The sequence below is a fragment of the Macrobrachium nipponense genome, chromosome 1 (genome assembly GCF_015104395.2).
Source record: "Macrobrachium nipponense isolate FS-2020 chromosome 1, ASM1510439v2, whole genome shotgun sequence".
Lineage (NCBI taxonomy): Eukaryota > Metazoa > Arthropoda > Malacostraca > Decapoda > Palaemonidae > Macrobrachium > Macrobrachium nipponense.
The window spans coordinates 148,054,614-148,075,919 of record NC_087200.1 but is presented as its reverse complement, the minus strand read 5'-3'; the positions used below and the strand labels follow the sequence as shown (position 1 = coordinate 148,075,919).

The 21,306-nt window shown below is 42.5% G+C and overlaps 1 protein-coding gene across 7 annotated transcripts in view; it reads left to right on the top strand.

Annotated features, from left to right (window-relative positions):
* LOC135219737 (UDP-glycosyltransferase UGT5-like) overlaps positions 1-21,306 on the top strand; it is a 49,448-nt gene that overhangs the window by 27,775 nt on the left and 367 nt on the right. For 2 of the 7 annotated variants that reach the window (XM_064256743.1, XM_064256745.1), the window contains 7 exons: positions 6,433-6,509; positions 7,036-7,206; positions 7,457-7,711; positions 18,848-19,078; positions 19,303-19,467; positions 19,757-19,979; positions 20,109-20,328. In XM_064256743.1, coding sequence (XP_064112813.1) covers positions 6,433-6,509; positions 7,036-7,206; positions 7,457-7,711; positions 18,848-19,078; positions 19,303-19,467; positions 19,757-19,979; positions 20,109-20,328 — 1,342 coding nt within the window. Of the gene's footprint in view, positions 1-6,432; positions 6,510-7,035; positions 7,207-7,456; positions 7,712-18,847; positions 19,079-19,302; positions 19,468-19,756; positions 19,980-20,108; positions 20,329-20,863; positions 21,290-21,306 lie in introns of those variants that run through there. The other 5 variants (XM_064256748.1, XM_064256749.1, XM_064256744.1 and 2 more) reach the window with 4 other exon arrangements.

The window sequence follows — 21,306 nt, the reverse complement described above, 5'->3', positions numbered from 1 at the left end:
CGGTTAATGGTGTTGGGTTCGTCAGAGTCAAGACTAGTCGCTTTGTGGGTCTGTTAATGACTCTGAGTGCAGTCGACATGTGTTGTTAATGGCAGAGCCAAACTGTTCGAACGATGCCAGAACACACCTGGGGAGGGTGTGCTGTAGCAAGTCCGTTAGTGGCGTTGGTGTCGACCACAGAAAGGAGCTTTCAGAGACCTAGACTGTAACACAGTGTGGTCCCGTTAAAGGTTTTCTGAAGGTGAGCAGCCGTAGTGAGTTTGCTAATGGCAGGAGCCAAAACCACGGAGTCACCGTCCAATCCAGGAGGTCATCAGTTGTGAGGACTAGACAGAGAGGCAGGTATCTGGGTACTGATGATTTATTACAGATAAACAGGGCTTATAAACATAGTTGCGGACAGATATGTAGTACCCTACCCGCACCGACAGAAAACTGACTCAGGCCAGCTGATTTGTGTTTCTTAACAACACTTATATATAAATAACTACAGATGCAGTCTGCGCACATACATGATAATTATATCATCAGAAAGGCCAGAGAATTCTACATCAAATTATATAAATCGGAACTCAGCAAGTCGTTGTGGTGAAATAAAAAAAGTGATGGACGTTGTCCTTTTAGAGCTGCTTCTTTGGGCCCACCAGAAATGATTAACACTCGTCACCCACTTTATTCAGGGGAGATTAAATGTCCTGGAGAACAAGCTGAGCCACTGGAGACAAGTCCTTCCCACTGAGTGAACTTTGGACGACAGGATTTGCACTATGGGGCAAACTCCTTGAAGACTTTATGCGGTATCAAGGAACAACTGCCTTCCCCTTTTGTGCTCCCATGCCCGAGATCCTCTGGCGTGAGCGACAGATCCCCTACTCACAGACTAATAAGGTCTGGACCTCTGTGCCTTCCCTCCCTTCAGCTTGGCCAGGGAAGTTCCAAACACATTTACATCTCAAACCAATGTGTCAATGACTCTTAGTAGCTCCATTCTGGCCCACGAAGGAATGGTTCTCAGACCTTCGTCTTCTGGTAAACTTCTCACGACTGCTTACCCAAAGACCGTGGCTACTCAGACAACCACATTTCAGGAGATACCACCAACGGTTGTTCACTCAAACCCTGTCTGGAAACTCATCAGAGCGAAGGGTTTTTCAAGAGCAGCTGCAGAGGCTATAGTAAAGTGCAGACGCCAGTATACTTCCAATGTCCACCAGTTGATGATGGTGCCTCAGACATCACATCTCTTCTTCTGAGACATCAGTACCCCAGATTGCAGATTTTCTCCTCTAGTTAAGGAATTCTAAGAACCTTTCATCTTCCACAATTAAAGGTTATCGGGCCATGCTTTCCTCTGTTGATATGCATTGCAATTTGGATCTTTCATAGAATCAAGATATTCATGACCTGAAGTCTTGAAACATCCAAACAGAAGTCAGCAGCTGTTTCTTGGAACTTGGGTGTACTTCTCAAGTGGCTTGCGGGGCCTCCCTTTGACCCCCTCAAGTCCGCTTCCCTTAAGAACCTTTTGTGCAAGACACTGTTCTTAGTAGCCTTGGCCACAGCTAAACACGTTAGACTCTATAGATAGAAGAGTTGGATTCTCCCAAGGCGATCTAGTCTGCTCGTTCACCTTGAGTTTCCTGGCCAAGAACGCCATGGCCTTGCTCTTTTCACATAAGGAAATTGATGGATATCCTCGGCACAGACAAAGAAGAAAGAATCCTTTGCCCCGTCAGAGCATTGAGGCACTACCTGGATAGAACAGAGAAGATCAGGGGACCTTCTAGTAACCTATGGTGTTCTGTCAAGAGTCCCTCTTGTCTGCTGTCCAAGAACGCTCTCTTGTTCTTCATTAGAGACCTGATGTAAGAAGCTTATTCCTGGAAAAAGAACTCTTTTACGTTGCTTAAAGTTAGAGCTCATGAGGTCAGAGCTATTGCCACCTCTCTCCCCTTCAAGCACAATTTGTCACTTTATGCGTCTCTTCAATCAACATATTGGAGGTGTAAGTCGACTTTTGCATCACATTATTTGAAAGAAATAGGAACAGTGTTTGAAAATTGCAGGACCCATGGTCTGTTGGCAGTGGATTTTAATTATGTAGTATATACCATGGAAAATATAAAAAAAAAGGGAGTGACAAAGTAACATTGTTTATCTATAAACTATACTATACAAAAATAACTATAGATGTGCATAAAAAATCAAACTTTCTCTTATCTCAGAGAGAGAGAGAGAGAGAGAGAGAGAGAGAGAGAGAGAGAGAGAGAGAGAGAGAGAGAGAGAGAGAGAGAGAGAGAGATAAATTCTTTCCTATTTTCAATTCCCCCTTCAGTAGATATGTAAACAGAAGTATATTAGCCAACAAATCCTCTTTATTTTCCTGATGCGGCTGCTGCATAAAACTATATCTTATTTCTTGAATGAAAGTGCATTTATCATGAAAAAAATTATTTACTGTACTAATTACAGCACCGTACTGTGACATTAATGTATAAACACAGCAAAATACAGTAATCAAAGTGTATATTTGTCTTTTGCAAAATGTTCATCAAAATATTTATGTTCTGAGGAATCAGCTGATCGATGCTTATTACCAAAAGAATTATTTAGGAAAATAAATTAGTTGCTAAAAGAAACGAATTTATTCATGAAATTATTAGAGATAGAGAGAGAGAGAGAGAGAGAGAGAGAGAGAGAGAGAGAGAGAGAGAGAGAGAGAGAGAGAGAGAGAATTACAAAAAGTTTTGCTACGAGAATGACCACAAAAATTCTATAATAAATTTATGGGAGATGGGAGGACTAACCACAAAACGACCTAAACCAAGAACTTACTGTAGTATAAACAATTTGTTTTTTTATCATAAAGGTACCTATTTTTTATCATAAAGGTATCTATTTTTTATCATAAAGGTATCTATACTTAATCACGAAGATACTAATATGACGTACAAACATAGCATTCTGTTTAGAGGTTATTTCCTGTCATTCTAGACTATGCAAACAATTTAAGTATGCTCTATACAATGGTACTATTCAAAAATACATACCTGTACAATAAATACAATTTCAAAATCATCTTACAACACAGGAAAATCTCAATACTATACGTAAAATGTATACCCCGTGCATTATAGTATGGGCAGAATGATGCCGTAGACCAAAGAAAAGGTGCGTCTGAAAGACTGGGGATATTTAAGAGTAACATGAAAGTTGGTACTTAATTTTACAACACGACTTTAAAATGATATTAGGGTCTTCTGGGATGATAGTTTGGGGTACGTTTTTGTTTGAACTGTCAAGTTTGGCGATGACTGTTGAAACAGGTGATTTAGGGGTGTATATTGCCTACTTAAGAGTAACAATAGTAGGTGAGCACTGTAATGTAAGGTTACTTTGGGAGTTTTGGGATGGTGGTTTCAGATGCACTTTGGTTTGAAATATTAAATTGTTTTAGCATGATAATTTAAGGCATATTTTTGTTTGAACTTTAAAATTAAGCCGTGGAGGGTTAAAACATATTTTAGGCAGTTATAAGCATTTTAGTTTAAAGGGTACAAGGTATTTGGCAGTTATATGCCAGTTACAAGCACTTAAGAGGGGATTTTTGTATTTCTGCAGATTTTGCATTTCTACAGCAGGTTCTGGAACCTATTCTCGCATAAAAATGCAGGTTCATTGTACCGTAGTGGGAAAACCTTCAATGGCACGGGTTGGATACTCGGAAAGACCTGTGTACGCAGATCATCTGGGGCACAGGAGTGTACTGCAGAAGACATTGCTATATGGGGGTCTATGATGGGGATGTGCTTGCAGGTCAAAAACTTTGAGTCCTACATGGATGAAGGTTCTTTATAAGACATGAGGGACATCTGGTGTCTTTTATTGGTGCCTTGGGTGTCAGTGTTTGTGGGGGATCCCCATAGACGGATTTGGTTAATGGAAGCCGCATTGTGGCTGACCCGAGGGCACACTGCTCCCGCACCTCAGATGTCCAAGGATACCCGAGAAGAGGGTTCCCTGCTAAAGGACAGGGGAGAGCTGTAAAGAGGTCTTCGTGCTTCTTTCATAGAAGACATATCGTGAGAAGGCTAGACCAGCCGCCTTTTCCCTCTTGAAGTCTGTCTGCATAACAGGACCCTCAGAAGGAGAAGGGGAGGAAGCGAAAGCAGTTGGAGATGAAGATACTGATGATGACGACGAAAGTGAAGATCCTTAGCATCGGGAGATATCTCAGGGTGTGTCAATGTTGATGGAACAGGATGACTAACCAAAGGCGGCAAGACAGTAGTCATGGTGACCTTGGATCCTCAACTGAAACCATAGTTCTCGTTACTGACACAGTAGAGATGGTAGGCAAGTTGGAGGCATTAAGGTAAGAGATCAAGCCCCACACGATGGCTTGCCAGGAAAACCTAGGGTAGCCAGAGGTCCCTAAGTTCTTGAAAGGTTTTCCTGATCTCTGCCTCCCTTTGCCTAGGGGGAGAATGCTCAGCCCCAACACACGGGGGAAGTCCCCAAGAGTTCGTGATAGGCCCTCACCCTTCTACACAAACCACCCATTGCCAAAGCAACATTGGAACATGGAGGAGTAACTTCTCCTTTATATAAGGTAGTAGCCAAAGAGAGTCGCATGGGAAGAGGCAAGGAGCTACCCAGTGTACACAGAGTAGAATACAGCTCTGAGGATGGATGGGCAGCTTTCCTGGATTTCCTCTTTCCAGCAAACCTCATCCACTTCTCTGGGGACCAAACACAACACTCAGAACAAGGATCAGTCATGGCACACATGCTTGCGACATTTTGTGCAAACAGTGTGAAGGTCTACTTCAAAGGGTGAAAGAAAGAGGTTGCATCGCCGGTTTTGAACACCCAGGCAAAAGCAAGGTCTATTCTTGGATGATACTAGGGTTTGCATGGCCAAAAATTTACAGATGTTTCAAATATACAAAGTCCAACAAAGGAAGGAAAACACCAGGATGAAGTGCACAGAGAACAGCCAGCAAACATTCGGGCAGAGGAGGGTGTAGAAATGTGTCCACTCTGGATGAAGGCTATAAGGCTAGTGGTTACGTAAATCAGCAAAGGGAGGTGGTAAAGGTACCCACTGGTAGCTTAACTACCGAACATTCTGTTGTGTAGAGCAGCCTGCTCCAGCTTGTGATGAAGGTAATTCCTATGTAAAGACCAATGATTTGTATTCATATAGGAAAAAATAAGAAAAAAAATATGTGCATAGTCAAATGCAGAACTATGCACCATTCGGCCATTTTCACGACATTTCATAAGCACTTCTACAAATTATGAATCATTAATCACATTATTTGTTGCTAGTGTTGTATAAGAAAAAAAGGAATCAGCTTACTTACAAAGTTACAATGTTACCAGTGTTGTTGTTGCCCACTGGCATGCTGGACGTCTACTTGCACCCCTGTAGTCTCATTCTCAGTGGAAGACTGAAAATGACAGCTGCCATGAACATGAACAAGACTTAGAAGTCAGACAAGAATGATCACTTGAGCTTCCATGGACTGTACAGCAATTTAACTTACCAGGCTCTAATTTTGTTGTATTCCCCTGCTTTCATTTATGTGGAAGGGGGGAGAAGACTTTTTCCCTTCAATTTCATAATCCTTGGCAGAGGTCTGCTCTCTCCGAGTGCTCTTGTTATTATTGCATATCTCGGTATATGATTTTTTTTTTCATTTAATGTGGTGGCTCCTTTTTGTGGACCCTGGTTCAGCTGTACCATTTGCAGTATTGCACCAGATTACCAGTGGACCATGGTATATTCGTGCAATGGATAATTCCTTCCATGATGTCTGAAGTACATGCTTATTTTGTGCATTTAGTCATGAAAAGAGCAATATAACCTTATTTCGACTCTGCTTTGAAATTTCTTGTGGAAGTTCATGAATGCCTGAGCAATACTTGACTTGCCCCTGACTGGTCATAAGCTGGGGCGAGATCTGATGACATAGATTTAACAAGAAATGTTGTCAAGGACTAGGCGATGATTTTAAACAAAAGCAAGAAATTACTGAAAGGAGTTGAGGAAATTCCTATCATAAGCAGTGATAAGAAAGTTTGTGGCCTTAATCACACTGCATAGTTCTGTAATTTTAACTTGCAAGACTTGAATCGTTCTTAATTTCCCACTACTGCAATATGCATTATCCTCTGGATATTGCTTATTATTCTCCATTTGTTCTAACTTTCGTTCTGGCTTAATTTTCCTTAAAGACAATTTCATTATCTTTCTTTCTCCAGCATCGAACGTAACCTGTGCACTGAATCAACCTGTTTGTCAGCATTTTGTTTTGTATGGGTAATTATTGAAGGTCGGTATTTTGGGTCTTCTTGCAAATTGATACACAAAGCCTTTTAAAAATCCATAAGTTAATATGTGTAATTTTCTTCGTTTGGTTGCAGTACGGATAAGCATGGTAACATTGGTGTGCGCCTCGACGTTGGTGGAATCCAAACAGCTTTTCAGATACTATGATAAGGTGATCTAGAAGAAATCTTATGGGATGGACTCGTATTTGTAAATGATATTTCTAATATGGTTACCAGTACACAAATCTCCCTGTAGCCATGTGGGTTAGTGTGATCATTACTGCCCCTTGGAATAAATATAATTGTTTTTTGAGACATTTTCCTTCCAAGCTTACTGTTAAAGATGGAGACAATACCATATAAAGTTATGTTCAAAATTCATTACAAAGTATGCTGTAGATATTATTCAGTATTTGGAGAAATGTCGACACTAGAACTAATTAAAATTAAAGGGGTTTAGTAGGGCGTAGGTATCATCATTTGCCAATCCTAGAAAAAATTAAGAAAGTTTTTACTACACGACTGTACAATCTTTCCTATGCAATTTCAGTTTATTTAGTTTAAGTAGGCATCTTTTGTAAATATGTACTATATGTTACAAACCTTCTACATTAGCAATAACCAATTCAATTTGTTTACACAAGAGCACATCTAATCCTTCCTTTTCTTTGTAACGAACACCAAACTCTTCTGCAGATGATATGGCTTAGTGTCCTACACTTGCTGATGTTGCCCTGCACTGGCTGGGCAGATCTCCTTCCCCCTCAAAGATCCTACAAGGTCCTCATGCTCCTTCCTATATCTAGTAAGAGCCATAGAAATGTCATCATGCCCCTGGCAGAGGCCCTAGCAGATCGAGGCCATAAAGTAAGTATTAAAACCACTTTCGTTATGGATAAAGTTAAAACCACTTTCATTATGGATAAAGTTAAAGTTCAGTTGACTTCAAACGAAAATTCTGATAACTGCTTATGTTTACTTATGGTATGGTAAAGACAGTGTTGATATATCTAGCACGTGAAGAAAAAAGCAAACTGAATTGAAGCTAGAATATAGTGGATAAATAATTGAAGTTTCTATTATCTGTGCATTGTATATCATTGTCTCTTACTCTCAGGTAGATATGCTGTCCAGCTACAACATCCAGCACCAAAACACCAACATCCGAGAAATCCCCCATGGACTTCCCCATTTTCCAGATACTAAACTGAACTTGTTCAATGAAGTAAAAAAGGCAACGGGAGTTATCAGTCTCTTCAAGGACAGAATGTGTAAGATGGCAAGGGATATTTATCGTGTGCCTCAGGTGAAGGAACTCTACATGAAGAGGAAGGAGTATGACCTCATTGTCCTTGATCATCTGTTTAATGAGGTATTTGTACTGCAAGAAAATATTGTCATATATATCTTTCACTTCCATTTTCCTTGGTTATAATTTACCTGAGGATCGGTTATAATTTACCTAAGGATCTTGGACTATAATTAAAGTTTTTTCAAGCTTAGAACCTAGGAACAACAGAAAAAGTTGGCAGCATTTTTGTAAAGGATCATCAAAACTAGCAATGAATGAAACTGCTGTGAAAAAAGTAGAATACAAGAGACCCTAACACCAAGGCAAGTTACAAGACGTTTAGATACAAGAATTATGTATAAGGTAACACTGATGAAAAAGTTTGTGTGGTGAGTAAAGTACCTGGTCAGAGAACTAAGCATTACCATATATATGAGCTGTATCATTTCCAGGCTTCCTATTGGATTACAACAGGACGTTATATCTGTTTACATTTAGGGCCAGATGCACACCAGATTTAGGTTGATATCCATATTTTGGATGTTATGTTGGGTTGAAAGGACAGACGTATATTACTTTACTGTACTTTAATTTGGCACAGACAATATTTGAACGCATGACAGGGCCAGTCCGACAGCCTCACCATCACTCATACTGCATTTTCCTCGCCTAAAGAGCATTCACAGCCAAAACACTTACTCTTTCAGTACACAAACTGCGATATTAATGGAGATAGGCTTGTCTGCAATATCAATGACATTTATTAAACAGCTAAATAGGTAGTTCACATGACATCATTTTATGGGCAGAGATAGCTCGCGTACAAGCACTGTGGAACTGCAGCGCCCCCGGTTTTTACTCAAAATTTATTAATAACATAGTGTAATAATTTCGTTTTTTTCTTTCTTCCTCTGAACATTATACACAATATTTAATTGTTTGATAAATAATTCACAGCGTCAGTGGTCATCGTCATTCATCTCATTAGTAAAGAAACTATAAAAATGCTTGTATGGAACTGTGTACTCTATAGTTCCAGTGACACATTGTTTGGTTGCTTTACACATGTGCACATCTGAGGGAAGAGGCGGGCCCACATTGGAGAAAAGCACTGTCGCTCACACAGTTCTAATCTTGTTGTCTGCAGAAGACTGTATACGAGTGACCAAGAATCAGGAAAGGCTAAGTGCACTTGCAATTTCAACTGAGAACAATTTCCTCACCAGTCATTCAGAAATCAAGGAGAAAGTTATTAACCTTTTTGCCCAAAATAAAACAAGAAGAATGGATTTAATTTTTAAAAGAATGAATCAAGCTGATCACGAACAATTTATATGTAACATGTATGTGTATGTATTTCATTTTGCGCAGTATTAAAATAACTATAAATTTTCGGAAGCAGTACCCCCGAAAATTTAAGTCAGGAGCCACCATTGGTTATGGGAGCTAGTCAACCTCCTCAGCTGACAGCATACACCTGTCAAAATTATGGCCACAGAAATGGGTCAACCATTTACCCTTACTTAAATGCAATTTATTTTACATCATTACTTTCTGAGATAAATTCAGCATTCTTGGCTTTTTTTTAACTGTTATTAAACAAATGCAATATTTCATTAAAATCTTTTATTATATCTATACAACAAAATGTAGAACATGTACAGTATTATTTACATGACATCCAACATTGTTTAATATAATTATGTATGATAGTTATTCTTTTGCCATTTTTTACGATCACAACCCTTACAATTATACAGAAAATACAATAAATAAGCCCAGTAGATGTAAGTATTCCAACAATGAAGCTCTACTGCATGGCGTATACACAATGGCATTATCTACTAAAACACAGACACTGATGACATATATAGTGTAATATGTAGGACTTATTATGAAGGCTACCTGGAAATTGTGAAATAGCATGGACAGATCTCAAGCTGTACAGTATTAACTAGACCAATAAATGGATCATTTTTATTGATCATTTTTTTTATACATCCAATGCAGACTGAAATTATGATCACGCATAATTAAACCTATGTGGCAGTGGTAACTGGAAAAAAACATACGTTATGTTCAATATAAACAATCACACGTACATGGGCACACTATAAATGCTGAAGTAGCTATGCTTTTCTGTTCTTTTTGTTGCTTTGAGTAAGCATTTTTCTGGTCTCGAATTTGAAATAGTAGTAGAGGCTGCAGTGAATATATAGAGCCAGCTGATGGAATCCAAGAGACTTCCGTCTTGATGAGCCAGGCAGAATACAACTTGTCTGGAAGATACTGCTTCTCAACTTTGCCCAGCATTTGAGACATGATGTTGTTATGGGCAAGTAGACTGGGGATCTGCTTTTCGAACATCTTGTCGTTGTTATAGCTATGAGCTGAACAATAAGCTGGCATTATTAAGCAAGTTGCACTAATTTGGGAAAATTAAGCTGTCTGAGACTTCCATCACCAAAAAAGTATTTATAGGCTTTGCCATTAGCCACCAAGATGATAGGTACTCACTGAGGCCGTCTGCAGAGCTGTGCACCTTGCCCTAATGTAAACATGGCTTGTATATATTGGTTTTGGCATTACTGCAACAGATGAATGATGGTGCAGAATCTTCAATAGCGAGAAAATGGAAAAAGTTTCAAGTAGTCTTCAAAACAAAACAATCAAAGACGTCACTTGGGTTATCAGGAAGATTATGAAGGCTTGTAGAAATTTTCAATATCCCAATTTTTGAAAGTAAATTGTATTTTTCCTAACTATACAAACCTGGGCCCTTTACAATAGGAACTACTTAGGGCAAAGCCTGGACGTGACCGCTTAATTTTCAAACAAGGCGGTACGGTAGTTGACTAAAATCCGGTCATTGGTTATACCGAGACCGGGGTTGAGCGTTCGATTTGCTTTTGGCACAGGTAACAGAATGAGTGGTGGCTTCAGGTGGGCAGTGTCTGTAAAGGACCTAGGTTTGTATAGTTAGGAAAAATACAATTTACTTTCAAAAACAGTGATTTGTTCCTACGCGGTGTACAAACCGTCGGTCCTTTACAATAGGAAGACTCACTGATTGGTGGGAGGAATCTGAGAGAGCTCCTGTGAACCAACTGGTGTTCAGCCTACTTGGGCTCTTCTCCTGGACTTTACAGCAAAGGAGAGGGACCTGCCACTAACCTCTAATCAGACTTATAGAACTGCAGGATCAGAGACAGTCTTCTGGGCTTCTCCTTAAAGAATAAAAGAGACTACAGTGGTCCCCCCGTATTCGTGGGGGATGCGTACCAGACCCCCCCATGAATAGTTAGAACCCGCGAATGTTTGGAACCCCTATAAAAACGCTAAAAACAGCCTATTTAGTTAGTTAAAACTCAAGAAAAACCACTAAAAATGTTCATACTTGGTTTTTTTAATAGTTTTATCACAAAAAGTGCATTTTATGATGAAATTGATCACAAAAACCAGGAATTTGAGGATATTTCTCATAGAAAAATACCACGAATGCGCGAATTTTCCGCGAATAATGCGGGGAAACGTTCCCGAGAGAAATCCACGAATGTGTGAGTCCGCGAATCCGGAGAACGCGAATACGGGGGGCCCACTGTACAGGCAAAAACAAAGCAATGGGTTTGTCTATGTCAGGACCCCCCTTTTCCACCTTGTAAGGGAATATGTGCTTCTATTACTAAGTAAGGAATAGAAAGGTTACTCTAAGGAGTGCCTTACCTGCATCTGTGCTCGGTCCAGCAAGTAAAAGTCCGCATACTCTCTGCCCGAAGGGAAAGATTAGGATGAAAGGGATGACGAAGAGCCAGTCACTGCATTAATACTCAATCCTACTGTACAACGAGACCAGATGCTAATCTGTCCTGTTAGAGGAACTGGCTAAGCTACATAACTTGTTGAGCAGCCACCACTGGTCCCAAGGAAAAAGTGTCCAAGGACCGTGGGCAATATCCCGAAGGTAATGAGAATGACTGGAGGAAGAATGTCTGCAGCTCAGTTCCTGCAGAGAGCTGGAAATAGAGAGGAATGGTGAGCCATGATTGCCGACATCCTTGGGGATATGGCACCTGGATGATGATGATGATGAATGAGAGGTGAAGGTAGTCCGACATGATCTTCCAAAAGGCGAGGGACAGGGCAATGCTCCTGACCTTGTGAGCTCTCAGACGAAGGGTACCGGTGTCGTCGCCTGCAGCAGAGTACATTTTCATGATCGTCCCACAAAGTCAGAAAGAGACAGTGTTCTTGGACACTTCTTTCTTGAAACTTCCGGTGCTAACGAAGAATTGTCGACACTCAGGTGAAAGATGTCGAGTCCTCTTCAGGTAGCACAGTAGTGCTCTAACTGGACAGAGTAGCATCTCGTCTGGGTCATCACCAACAGTGTCACTGAGGGAGGGGATGGAGAAAGACTCAAATCTAGCATCAGGGACCGAAGGATTCTGAGTCTTTGCTATGAATTCTGGGACAAATTCTAGCGTAACCAATCCCTACCTCTTGTGTGTTTAACGTCGAAGGATAGTCCATGGAGCGAGCCTACTCAATTCACTGATGTCAGGGCCAGCAGAAAGACGGTCTTGAGAGTCAGATCCCTGTCCAACGACTCTCGAAGCCGCTCATACGGGACATGAGTCAGGCTCTGCAGTGCGAGAGTCACATCCCACGCAGGAGGCCTGAGATCCCTAGGTGGGCAAGACCTCTCAAAGCTCCTCATGAGGAGAGAAATCTCAAAAGAAGATGAAATATCTTTCCCCTTCAGCTTGAGGACTAAGGCTAAGGCTACCCTATAGCACTCTACCGCTGAAAAGCTTCTCTCGGCAAAGGTAGACTAGGAAGTCCGTGACCTGCTGAATGGTGGCTCTGACCAGAGATACCCCGTCTACAACACCAACCACAGAAGACGGCCCACTTTCCCTGGTAAACTGCTGCAGAGGATTTCCTGAGGTATCCAGCCATCTCTGTCGCTGCTTGACATGAAAAGCATCTTGCTCGTAAGAGATGGTGGATAACCTCCAAGCGTGAAGACACAGGGACTTTACTGCTTGATGGTACCGTTCTACGTGCAGTTGAGACAGCAGGTTCTGCCACAGGGGAATCTTTCCTGGTGCATCGGAGAGAAGAGCCAGAAGGTTGGGATACCAGATGGTCTCACATTTGGGTGCCACTAGAATCATCCGTAAATTCTACGTGATCCGCACCCTGTTGAACATGGCTCAAATCAGGCAGAATGGGGGAAAGGTGTAAGCTTCCAGGTTGTCCCACGGGTGTTGGAACGTGTCTTTGCTGCTGCCCACAGGTCCGGCACAACCGAGCAGATTTCCACTTTCCTGTTGTACTGAGTGGCGAACAAGTCTATGATTGGACGGCCCCATAAGCTGAAGAGCCTTTCTGCTATGCCCTGGTGTAGAGACCACTCGGTTCCTACCATCTGATTCTGGCGGCTGAGCTTGTCTGCCATTATCTTCCTCTTGCAAGGATGTACCTGGCTGACAGGTACATCCTGTAGAGCTTGAGGGAGACAAGCCCCCCTTGCTTTTTGATAAATGCCACTACTGTGGTATTGTCGCTCATCAACAACACGAAGTGTCCCATCACTCGTTCCTGGGACTCTTGGAGAGCCAGGAAGGCTGCCTTGAGGTCAAAAACGTTAATGTGAAGGTGCTTGTTGTATTGTTCCACCTCCTGCAGTCAGCAACTCTTCCAGGTGTGCGCCCCACCCTTCGTTGGATGCATCCGAGAACAGGAGCATGTCCTGTCGGGGAGTGGTCAGACCTATTCCTACAGTGATGTTCCTGTCGTCCAGTCACCAATCCAGGTCCTCCCTTACCTCCTGCGAGAGAGGAACAAGGAAAGACTGAGGCTCTCGTGACTGCGACCAAAAGTTCCTGAGTCTCCATTGAAGACTGCAGGTGAAGACATCTGTGAGGGACCAGCTTCTCCAAGGACGATAGGTGACCGATCATGACTTGCCAAAGTCATGACTTGACAAGAACAGCCATGCTACATCTCTGAACTTGCTGATAAGAGAGTCCAAGGGGAAGACTCTTGCTGCTACTGTATATATCAGCATGCCCAATTACAATGTCCTCTGCATGAGTTCGAGATCAGACTTCTCCGGGTTTATCAGGATCCCTAGATTCTGACAAAAATAAAGAAGTTGATCCCTGTCCTGTAGCAACTGTGAGCGGGAGCTCACCAGGACCAGCCAATCATCAAGATACCTCATGAGACGTACCCCGTTCGAATGTACCCAAGCTGAGACCTGGGGAGTGGTCAACAGTCCGAAGCATAGTGCCTTGAACTGGTAAATTGTTTCCCTGAGGATGAAGCGGAGGAACATGCGGGACAGCTGGTGGATGGGTATTTGAAAATATGCATCCTTTAGTTCCACCGTAAGCATGAAGTCATTCTCCCTGATGGATGCCAACACCGATCGTGCTATTTCCATCTTGAATCGAGTCTGGCGAACAATCCGGTTCAGGGGAGAAAGGTCTACGACTGGTCTCCAACCACTCAAAGTCTTCATTACAAGAAAGACTTAGCTGTAAAATCCCAGAGACCCGTCCGGCATGACTTCGATAGCGCTCTTGTTCAGCATTGCTTGCACTTCTTGCAGCAATACCTGGTGTTTCGCAGATCCTACTACATAGCATAGAAGCTGGAATGGGTGGTTGGCGAGGGGTGGCAGGGACTAGAGAGGAAGCAGATAGCCCTCCTGAAGGACAATATCTACCCAGGTCTCCACTCCGTATCGCTGCCAAGTTGCCCAATGGCTTGATAAGACACCCACCACCAATGGCAGCAGTTGTGGGGAAATGCCAGCCCTAGCGTTTCCCTTGTTGTTGTTCTTCCCTTTCCTTCTTCGTCCTGACTGGAAATTGGTCTGAAAGGGGAGAGAAGATTCGTCTTTGGGCGGAGATGCTTTCCCTACTGCCTGGTGAACAAACAGGTCCTTGTCCTTGTTCCTCCGCTTGTCCACCACAGCATCTACCTGCTCTCTATCAAAGAGAGAGGCAGAACTCAGCAATGGTCCATTTCTTAGTGCCCAAACCGAATCGGAACCAAGAGACCTGGATACTCAAGAGAGAGCAGCACCGTGCCTCCTGAGTACCAGGTCCGCCCACAGGTTAGCAGTCTGGTGGGCCAGGTAGGCAATTGCCCTACCTTCAGGCTGGCACAGTCTCCTGAAGGAAACAGCACCCTTGGATACTGTGAACAACCAGAGGTCCAGCCAGGAGGCTGCTTGGAGAGCTGCCATAGCGGTGGCTTCCAATGTCGCTGTTTCCTGTTGCGAGAGAGAAATGTTCTCAGCGGATAGATGCTGCAGGTCTGGGTCAACCTGTTTAGTCGGTAGAGGCCTGTCCAAATGCGTATAGAAGCGCCTCTGGCGTAGAGGAGGAGGAAGCAACCGATCCGAACGGTTGGATCTAAGGGAATTCTCTTGCCCCGAGACAAGATCAGTCACCTGATCCAACATGCATTCAACTAAAGCCTCTTGGGTCCACAAAAGGATTCGAGGCAAGAGGGACAATCTCCTGTAGAGGAAGTAATTGTGCTGACGAATCAGTGCGACAATCTCTGCAAAAGTCTTCTGTATCTCGGGGGTGTCCAAGTTTTTCCACGCATCGGTCTTCCCAATCTACTCCTCCATGCAGAGAAACCAAGCCAGACCCCTTTGATCCATGCTCTATGAATTTAGCATGGAGAGCACTCCACAGGCTTCCTGCTATTCTCCTTGCCTCTCCCGGTGTATCCTGAGAAAGTAGAGGGAATAGGAGAGGTGGATCAGGCGCCTTCACTCCTCCTAGCAGCGCTGCTGTCAGGTGGGGTGAGCCACGCACTTGTAACAACCCGCAGTGGTGACAAGAGTGTGTGTCTAGGGGAACGCGATCGTACTGACGATGCGGACTCCCAAAGAGAATGTGATTGCTCTTGCCTCACTGTAGCAGTGCTGGTAGCAGGACTGGTAGCAACGCTGGTGGGAGCTGCGGTCTTCTTGTGAGTAGCGCTGCTGCCGGCGGAGACACGGCTCTCTTCCTGGCAAGAAAGTGCATCCTGCTCACAACACACCCCAGTGCTCTTCAAGGCCGAAGCCCCTGGTGGAGAGGACTGAACAGAGGACCTCCTCTTCGTCTCTCCCCTTGCTCCTTCCGTAGGGAGGTGCAACATTCTTGGTTCCTGACGAAGAACCATCCTTGGTCTTTGCAGGTGGGTCTGACGTCGCTTGATCCTTTCTCTCCTTCATGCCACTGTCCCAACGGGGAGCTGATCCAGCGTTCATGTCAGTGGATGTGCTACCACCCTTGGACGGTTGCACATCCGAGGAAACTCATGAACAAGATCCCAACACATCTCCAGTTCCTCCGGCAGCACCTTCAGAACCCAGAGCTGGAGAACAATCTTTTGTTCAGGTTCCAGAGGCTCCCGAGGCCCTTGCCTCTGGAGGCGAAGCTTCGGTTCCCACTCCTGAGGTAGAGGGTGAGCCAACAAGAGAGCCAAGTGCCTTCCTCCTAGAGGAGGAATGTAGACCCTTCGAAGTTTCGACACGAGACTTCTTGGGGGGCAGAGAGGTGATCTTCCCCTTCTTAGGTTGAGGAACCTTCAAAGGGGGAGGAGAGGAGGAGGCAGATGAAGACGACGACGACAAAGACAAGGAAGAAGAAGACGATGAAGACACCTTCCTCGATCTCTTCTTCTTCGACAGCTTTTGCAGGATAGAGGTGAGAGCCATCCAGGGAGCATCGGAGTGAGACAGCCCATGTACAGGGGCAGTAGCAGAGTCAGAAGCAGGTCCAGGAACAGGCACATTCAGAAATGGTAGCCAGTCTGGGATTTACAGCAGGTCATGTACTCACAGGAGGGACCAGGCAGTGACCTAGAGTGCGCTCTGATGTGGCAGGGCCCACCCTCAGCATGGCTGGCATCACTGTCACTTCTGGCAACATCAGGGGAGGAAGAACCTGGGAGGTGACATTGGAAAGGCAACGGAAGGCAGCAGATGGCCGCCACCCACGGAAGCAGACACGCTTGTCAGCTGGAGCGACAAGACCAGGTGCGGGGGAGCGGAGGAGCTGGGCTGGGAGGTAGTGGTGGTGGTAGGGGGGAGCTACCAAGTGAGTGGCAGAGCTGCTGGGAGCGCAGTTCAGGTGAGCCAGCAGCAATGTCACTGACGGGAGCCCATGAGGCCCAGGGAAGATCATGCCTGGCACCTCACCTGCAGAATGAAAAAGTCGTGTTAGGAGGAGGGGTCCATCCTTGATCCGAAGAAGGACCTTTGGGGTAAGGAGAGATCCCAGGAGGAGCACTGCTCGGGCTGGGCCCAAAACCAAAGCTCCTTCCTCCCCTTTCCCCCGCAACTCATTGGGAAGGTAAGAGGAGAGATAAGCTTCCCCCGGAGGGATATCAGCAAACATAGGACGACTGTTAGGGGACATGGATGAGGAAGAAGGGTCAAGTACAGAGTAAAAGGGGGCAAAACGCTTCCCTCCAAGGATTTTGGTCTTCTGACATAACTCCTCCTCCTCCCAGCAAACTTCTCTCACTGGGCAGCGGACCATGAGCAACACACAGTGCAAGTTATATTGCCATCACAATCAATGCCTTGGCAAGAAGCACACAAAGTATGTGGATCTACTTCCACCAAGGCTCTAATTTTATTGCATTTCTTGCTCTCTACTCCCAGGCAACGCCTGTGGGAATTAGATGGCAACAAAGGCTGGAGATCTAGGGTTTATTGAGGGTTCATATTAACAACTCAAACAAAACTACACAAACAGCATTCACAAACAAAAAATAAAAATCCCACCGGGAAAGAAGCGGTGAAAATCCAGCAAGACAGTCAGGCAGAGTGAAGCGAATCCTGCTCACAAGACGGTAGACGAAACCAAATTGAATGCTCAACCCCGGTCTTGGTATAATCAATGACTGGATGGTAGTTAATTACCGTACTGTTTTGATTAAAAATTCAGTGGCCGAGTCCAGGCTTTGCCTTAAGTAATTCCTATTGTAAAGAACCGACGGTTTGTAGGAACAAATGTTTTTTTTCAGTTCAGTTATATTAGTTTTCTTACTCCAAAGAACTTTAATATACTTCCCTTCACCATTTCCCAGTTGTAAAAGGTGTCACAAACAGCTAACTGAAGATAAAAAAGCACAAGAGGACAAAACCTTTCCTCCTGTACAATCTTCACATCGTTCCCTGCATGTTGTACTTTCAGATTTCAGTGACTTCATTCCAGCTACAAATGACATAATGACATAATGGCTTGATGATGTTTTCCTGTTTAGTTCCTGATTTTATAAGTCAGTCATGTTTCTCTACTTGTTTTTTTGTGTCCCTTTGCCAGTTTAACTATATAATACCAATAAACTGTAAAGTATATTTAAAATGCCAGAGCCTGTAAGGCAGTCATGACTCACAAAGCATAAATTAAAGCATATTCAGCATACTAGAATAACTTTAAAGTTAACAATATCCGTACCAGTAAAAATTATCTACAGAACCAGTAATTCTGCAAAGCATAAAAGCTTGAGAAATCAATTTGTATCAGTATCTCTGCAATGCAGATAATCCTGATGAAGCATATCAAATATTAAGTGTCGCTACAGTGAAGATAAGGCTGGTGAAATATATTACAATATGTGGGAGATAGGGCTGGTGAAATGTCTGTAGTGAACCAGTGTCATTTTGAAGTAGAGAAGACTGGTAAAAATAATTATGATTCTAGCATAACGACAAAAAGGATTAGAGAAGTAAAGCATATTTACTGTAAAGTAAGGGCGTCTCTATTAGGCACATAAGACAAGTGCCATTACAAAATTTGTAAAGCATGTTTGGGATCAAGAAATAACTAAAGACAGACTCGACCAGCATCTCCACAAGGTAGTCAAAACTTGTAAGCACATTCAGGGGGATTGTATGATAACTTTGCCAAGAGTGGTAAAGTTCATTTCCTCTGTAATGATTACTCAAGATTATTATAAAAGATTGTTTTCTATGATGAAACAACTGGTACATCGTCATGACATTTAGAAAATTATGATTTGCTCCTTGCAATCCAAGAATTGGTCAAACTACAACCGCCTGTTGTTGTTATGAAAAGACAGCTGGTAGCTAGTTTGTAGCAGAAAAATGTATACAACTTCAAAAACAGTGGATAGAAACTTTTGGCATTTCTATGCAAACAATTCAGCTCCCTCCATTTTTATTTCTAGTTCTCTTATCCGTTTGTGCACGAGATGCCATTCATCACCATTGCTACCAACGGCATGGATCCAAGACAGAGTGCTGTCCTGGGAAACCTACAGAGCCCAGCCTACATGCCCAGTTTCCTTTATGATCCTAACTTAGAACATGTTTTTGGACGCCTTGCCAATGCAGTGGCGAGTATAGTAGTTCCCTTTTATTGGAGATACTGGGATGCTATACCTGCAATACAAAAAGAGGTGAGATATACTACTTCTTAAGAGGCCTATTTCCAATACACAGAAGACTTTTATTTTCAAAATACATATATTGTTATCATAATCTATCCCTAATTTTATCTATTGTTCTAGTACAATAAATTTTGTTAAAACTATTCAATCTGATAGGGAAACCAACTCACTGTACGCTGAATGATTGGATGATTAGTCATTCTGATTGATTGTTTGATTTTCTTTTCTTATAGGTCAATGAGCACTTCCCAGACCTTCCTCCTCTTCTGGAAATAGAGAGAAATCAGAGTCTCGTCTTGCTGAACTCCCATTTTTCTATTGGCTTGACTGTCCCAGTTTTACCTTCCCAAGTGGAAGTAGGAGGCATGCACTGTCGACCTCCTAAACCTTTACCAGAGGTAAGACACTACTATCTAGACTGATATGCATTTGAATGAGAAGCTGTATAGCTACTGTCAGTCTGTAGTGCACTGTACTATATAGATATAAAAATGGATACGTAAATGATAAACTGGGATCACCAAGTTGAGGGTTTGATGGTAAAGCTTTTTCATGAAGATTATGATTACATAGTCATATAAATTAAGTTCAAAACTTTGTCCCATTTTAAGCCATGTTTTTGCCTCAAAATCTTTCTACTCTTATGTTAGCTTAAGACATCATGAATGCTATTTTTTTTAAATTTAGGACCTAGATTCTTGGATTGAAGGTGCAGGATCAGCAGGTGTAATATACTTCAGCCTTGGTTCAGTTACAAAAGGGAATACATTGCCAGTCAAGTACAGAAATATGTTCATTGAAGCTTTTTCGAAATTAAACCAAAGGATTCTTTGGAAATTCGAAACAGGTATAGAAGGAATTCCAGAAAATGTCATGATTAACCATTGGTTCCCACAACAAGATATTTTGGGTGAGTATTCTAATCTTTTAATCATACAACAGGGCTCATACTTTAAATTGAAAATCAATGAGATTATGCCGACGCTTTTGGATATTGCATGGGAGCTTATATCTATAGATATCTTTTGTGAATTTTCAGCCCACCCTAATGTGAAAGGATTCATAAGCCATGGAGGGCTTCTCAGTTTGCAAGAGGCATTATTCCATGGGACTCCTATGGTTGTACTGCCCCTGTTTGGAGATCAGCCTACAAATGCAGCTAGAGTAGTTGCTAACGGATGGGGTCGGTCTCTTGATTACAAAGATCTATCTGTAGATCTCATCATCAGTTCAATTCTAGAAGTTATGAACAACACAAAGTAAGTTTTTATTTTCATTTTTGTAAATGTTGCTGTTATGGTTTCATATTAGTATCGCATATTTTCTTCAAATAAGAGTCATCCTTTATAATATCCATATCATTCATTCTATTTGTTGATAATAAGTAATCCTATACAAATATTTATGCAACACCTAAAAACAAAAGTAATCAGCTGGTAAGATTTCATGAGAATTCACTACGCTTAAAATAACGACATCATATAAACACATTCTACAGATCTAAAAGTAAGATATTAAAGCAAGGCATTCAGCCAATGAAGATTCAATTGTGACCCAAATGTATATCACATAGTGGTACAGACAAATATAACAATTGTAATCAGTATGTTCTGGCCTTCTGTGATTAGTTAATTTATTCATATCTCACTTGAATATTTTTTATGGTACCGTATATTATTTAATGTGTACCTATATACTTTTTCTTCACCTCTCTATCATTCATATATCTGTCTCAAATAAGATAAGATCTCAACACCTATTCTTGCTGATTATATTTTCCACGGTTTATTTCAGTATCTATGCTGCTGTTTCTTTCACCCAGATTATACCATGTGGTTTACTGCTCCTACACAACAGCTTCCAAAATCTTGTTTGTGTCCTCCTTCTGATTGTGGGAACAGTTAGTCACACTTGCCCATTACACAATCGGCCTCGCCACCAAGCTTTGTTTCTACTTCAAATCTATCATAAATTCCAAGCTCCAGTTGATATAACAACCTGGAGTCTTCCTTCCTCCACCTGGCACTCCCCATAAAAGTCGGTTGTATCGATGATTTTTTTTATCCTTTTTTACCTTGACAAATTTCAGCTTGTATTCATGACTTTTTGGCTCGCAGTTCATCAGGGTGATGTTGCAGCCTTCCTCACAAGAAATGTAAGGTATGCCAGTGTTGAAAACGGTCTGAGGTCAATTTACTTTTCGTTAAAGGGAAAAGAACTCAAATTCTAATCTCTTG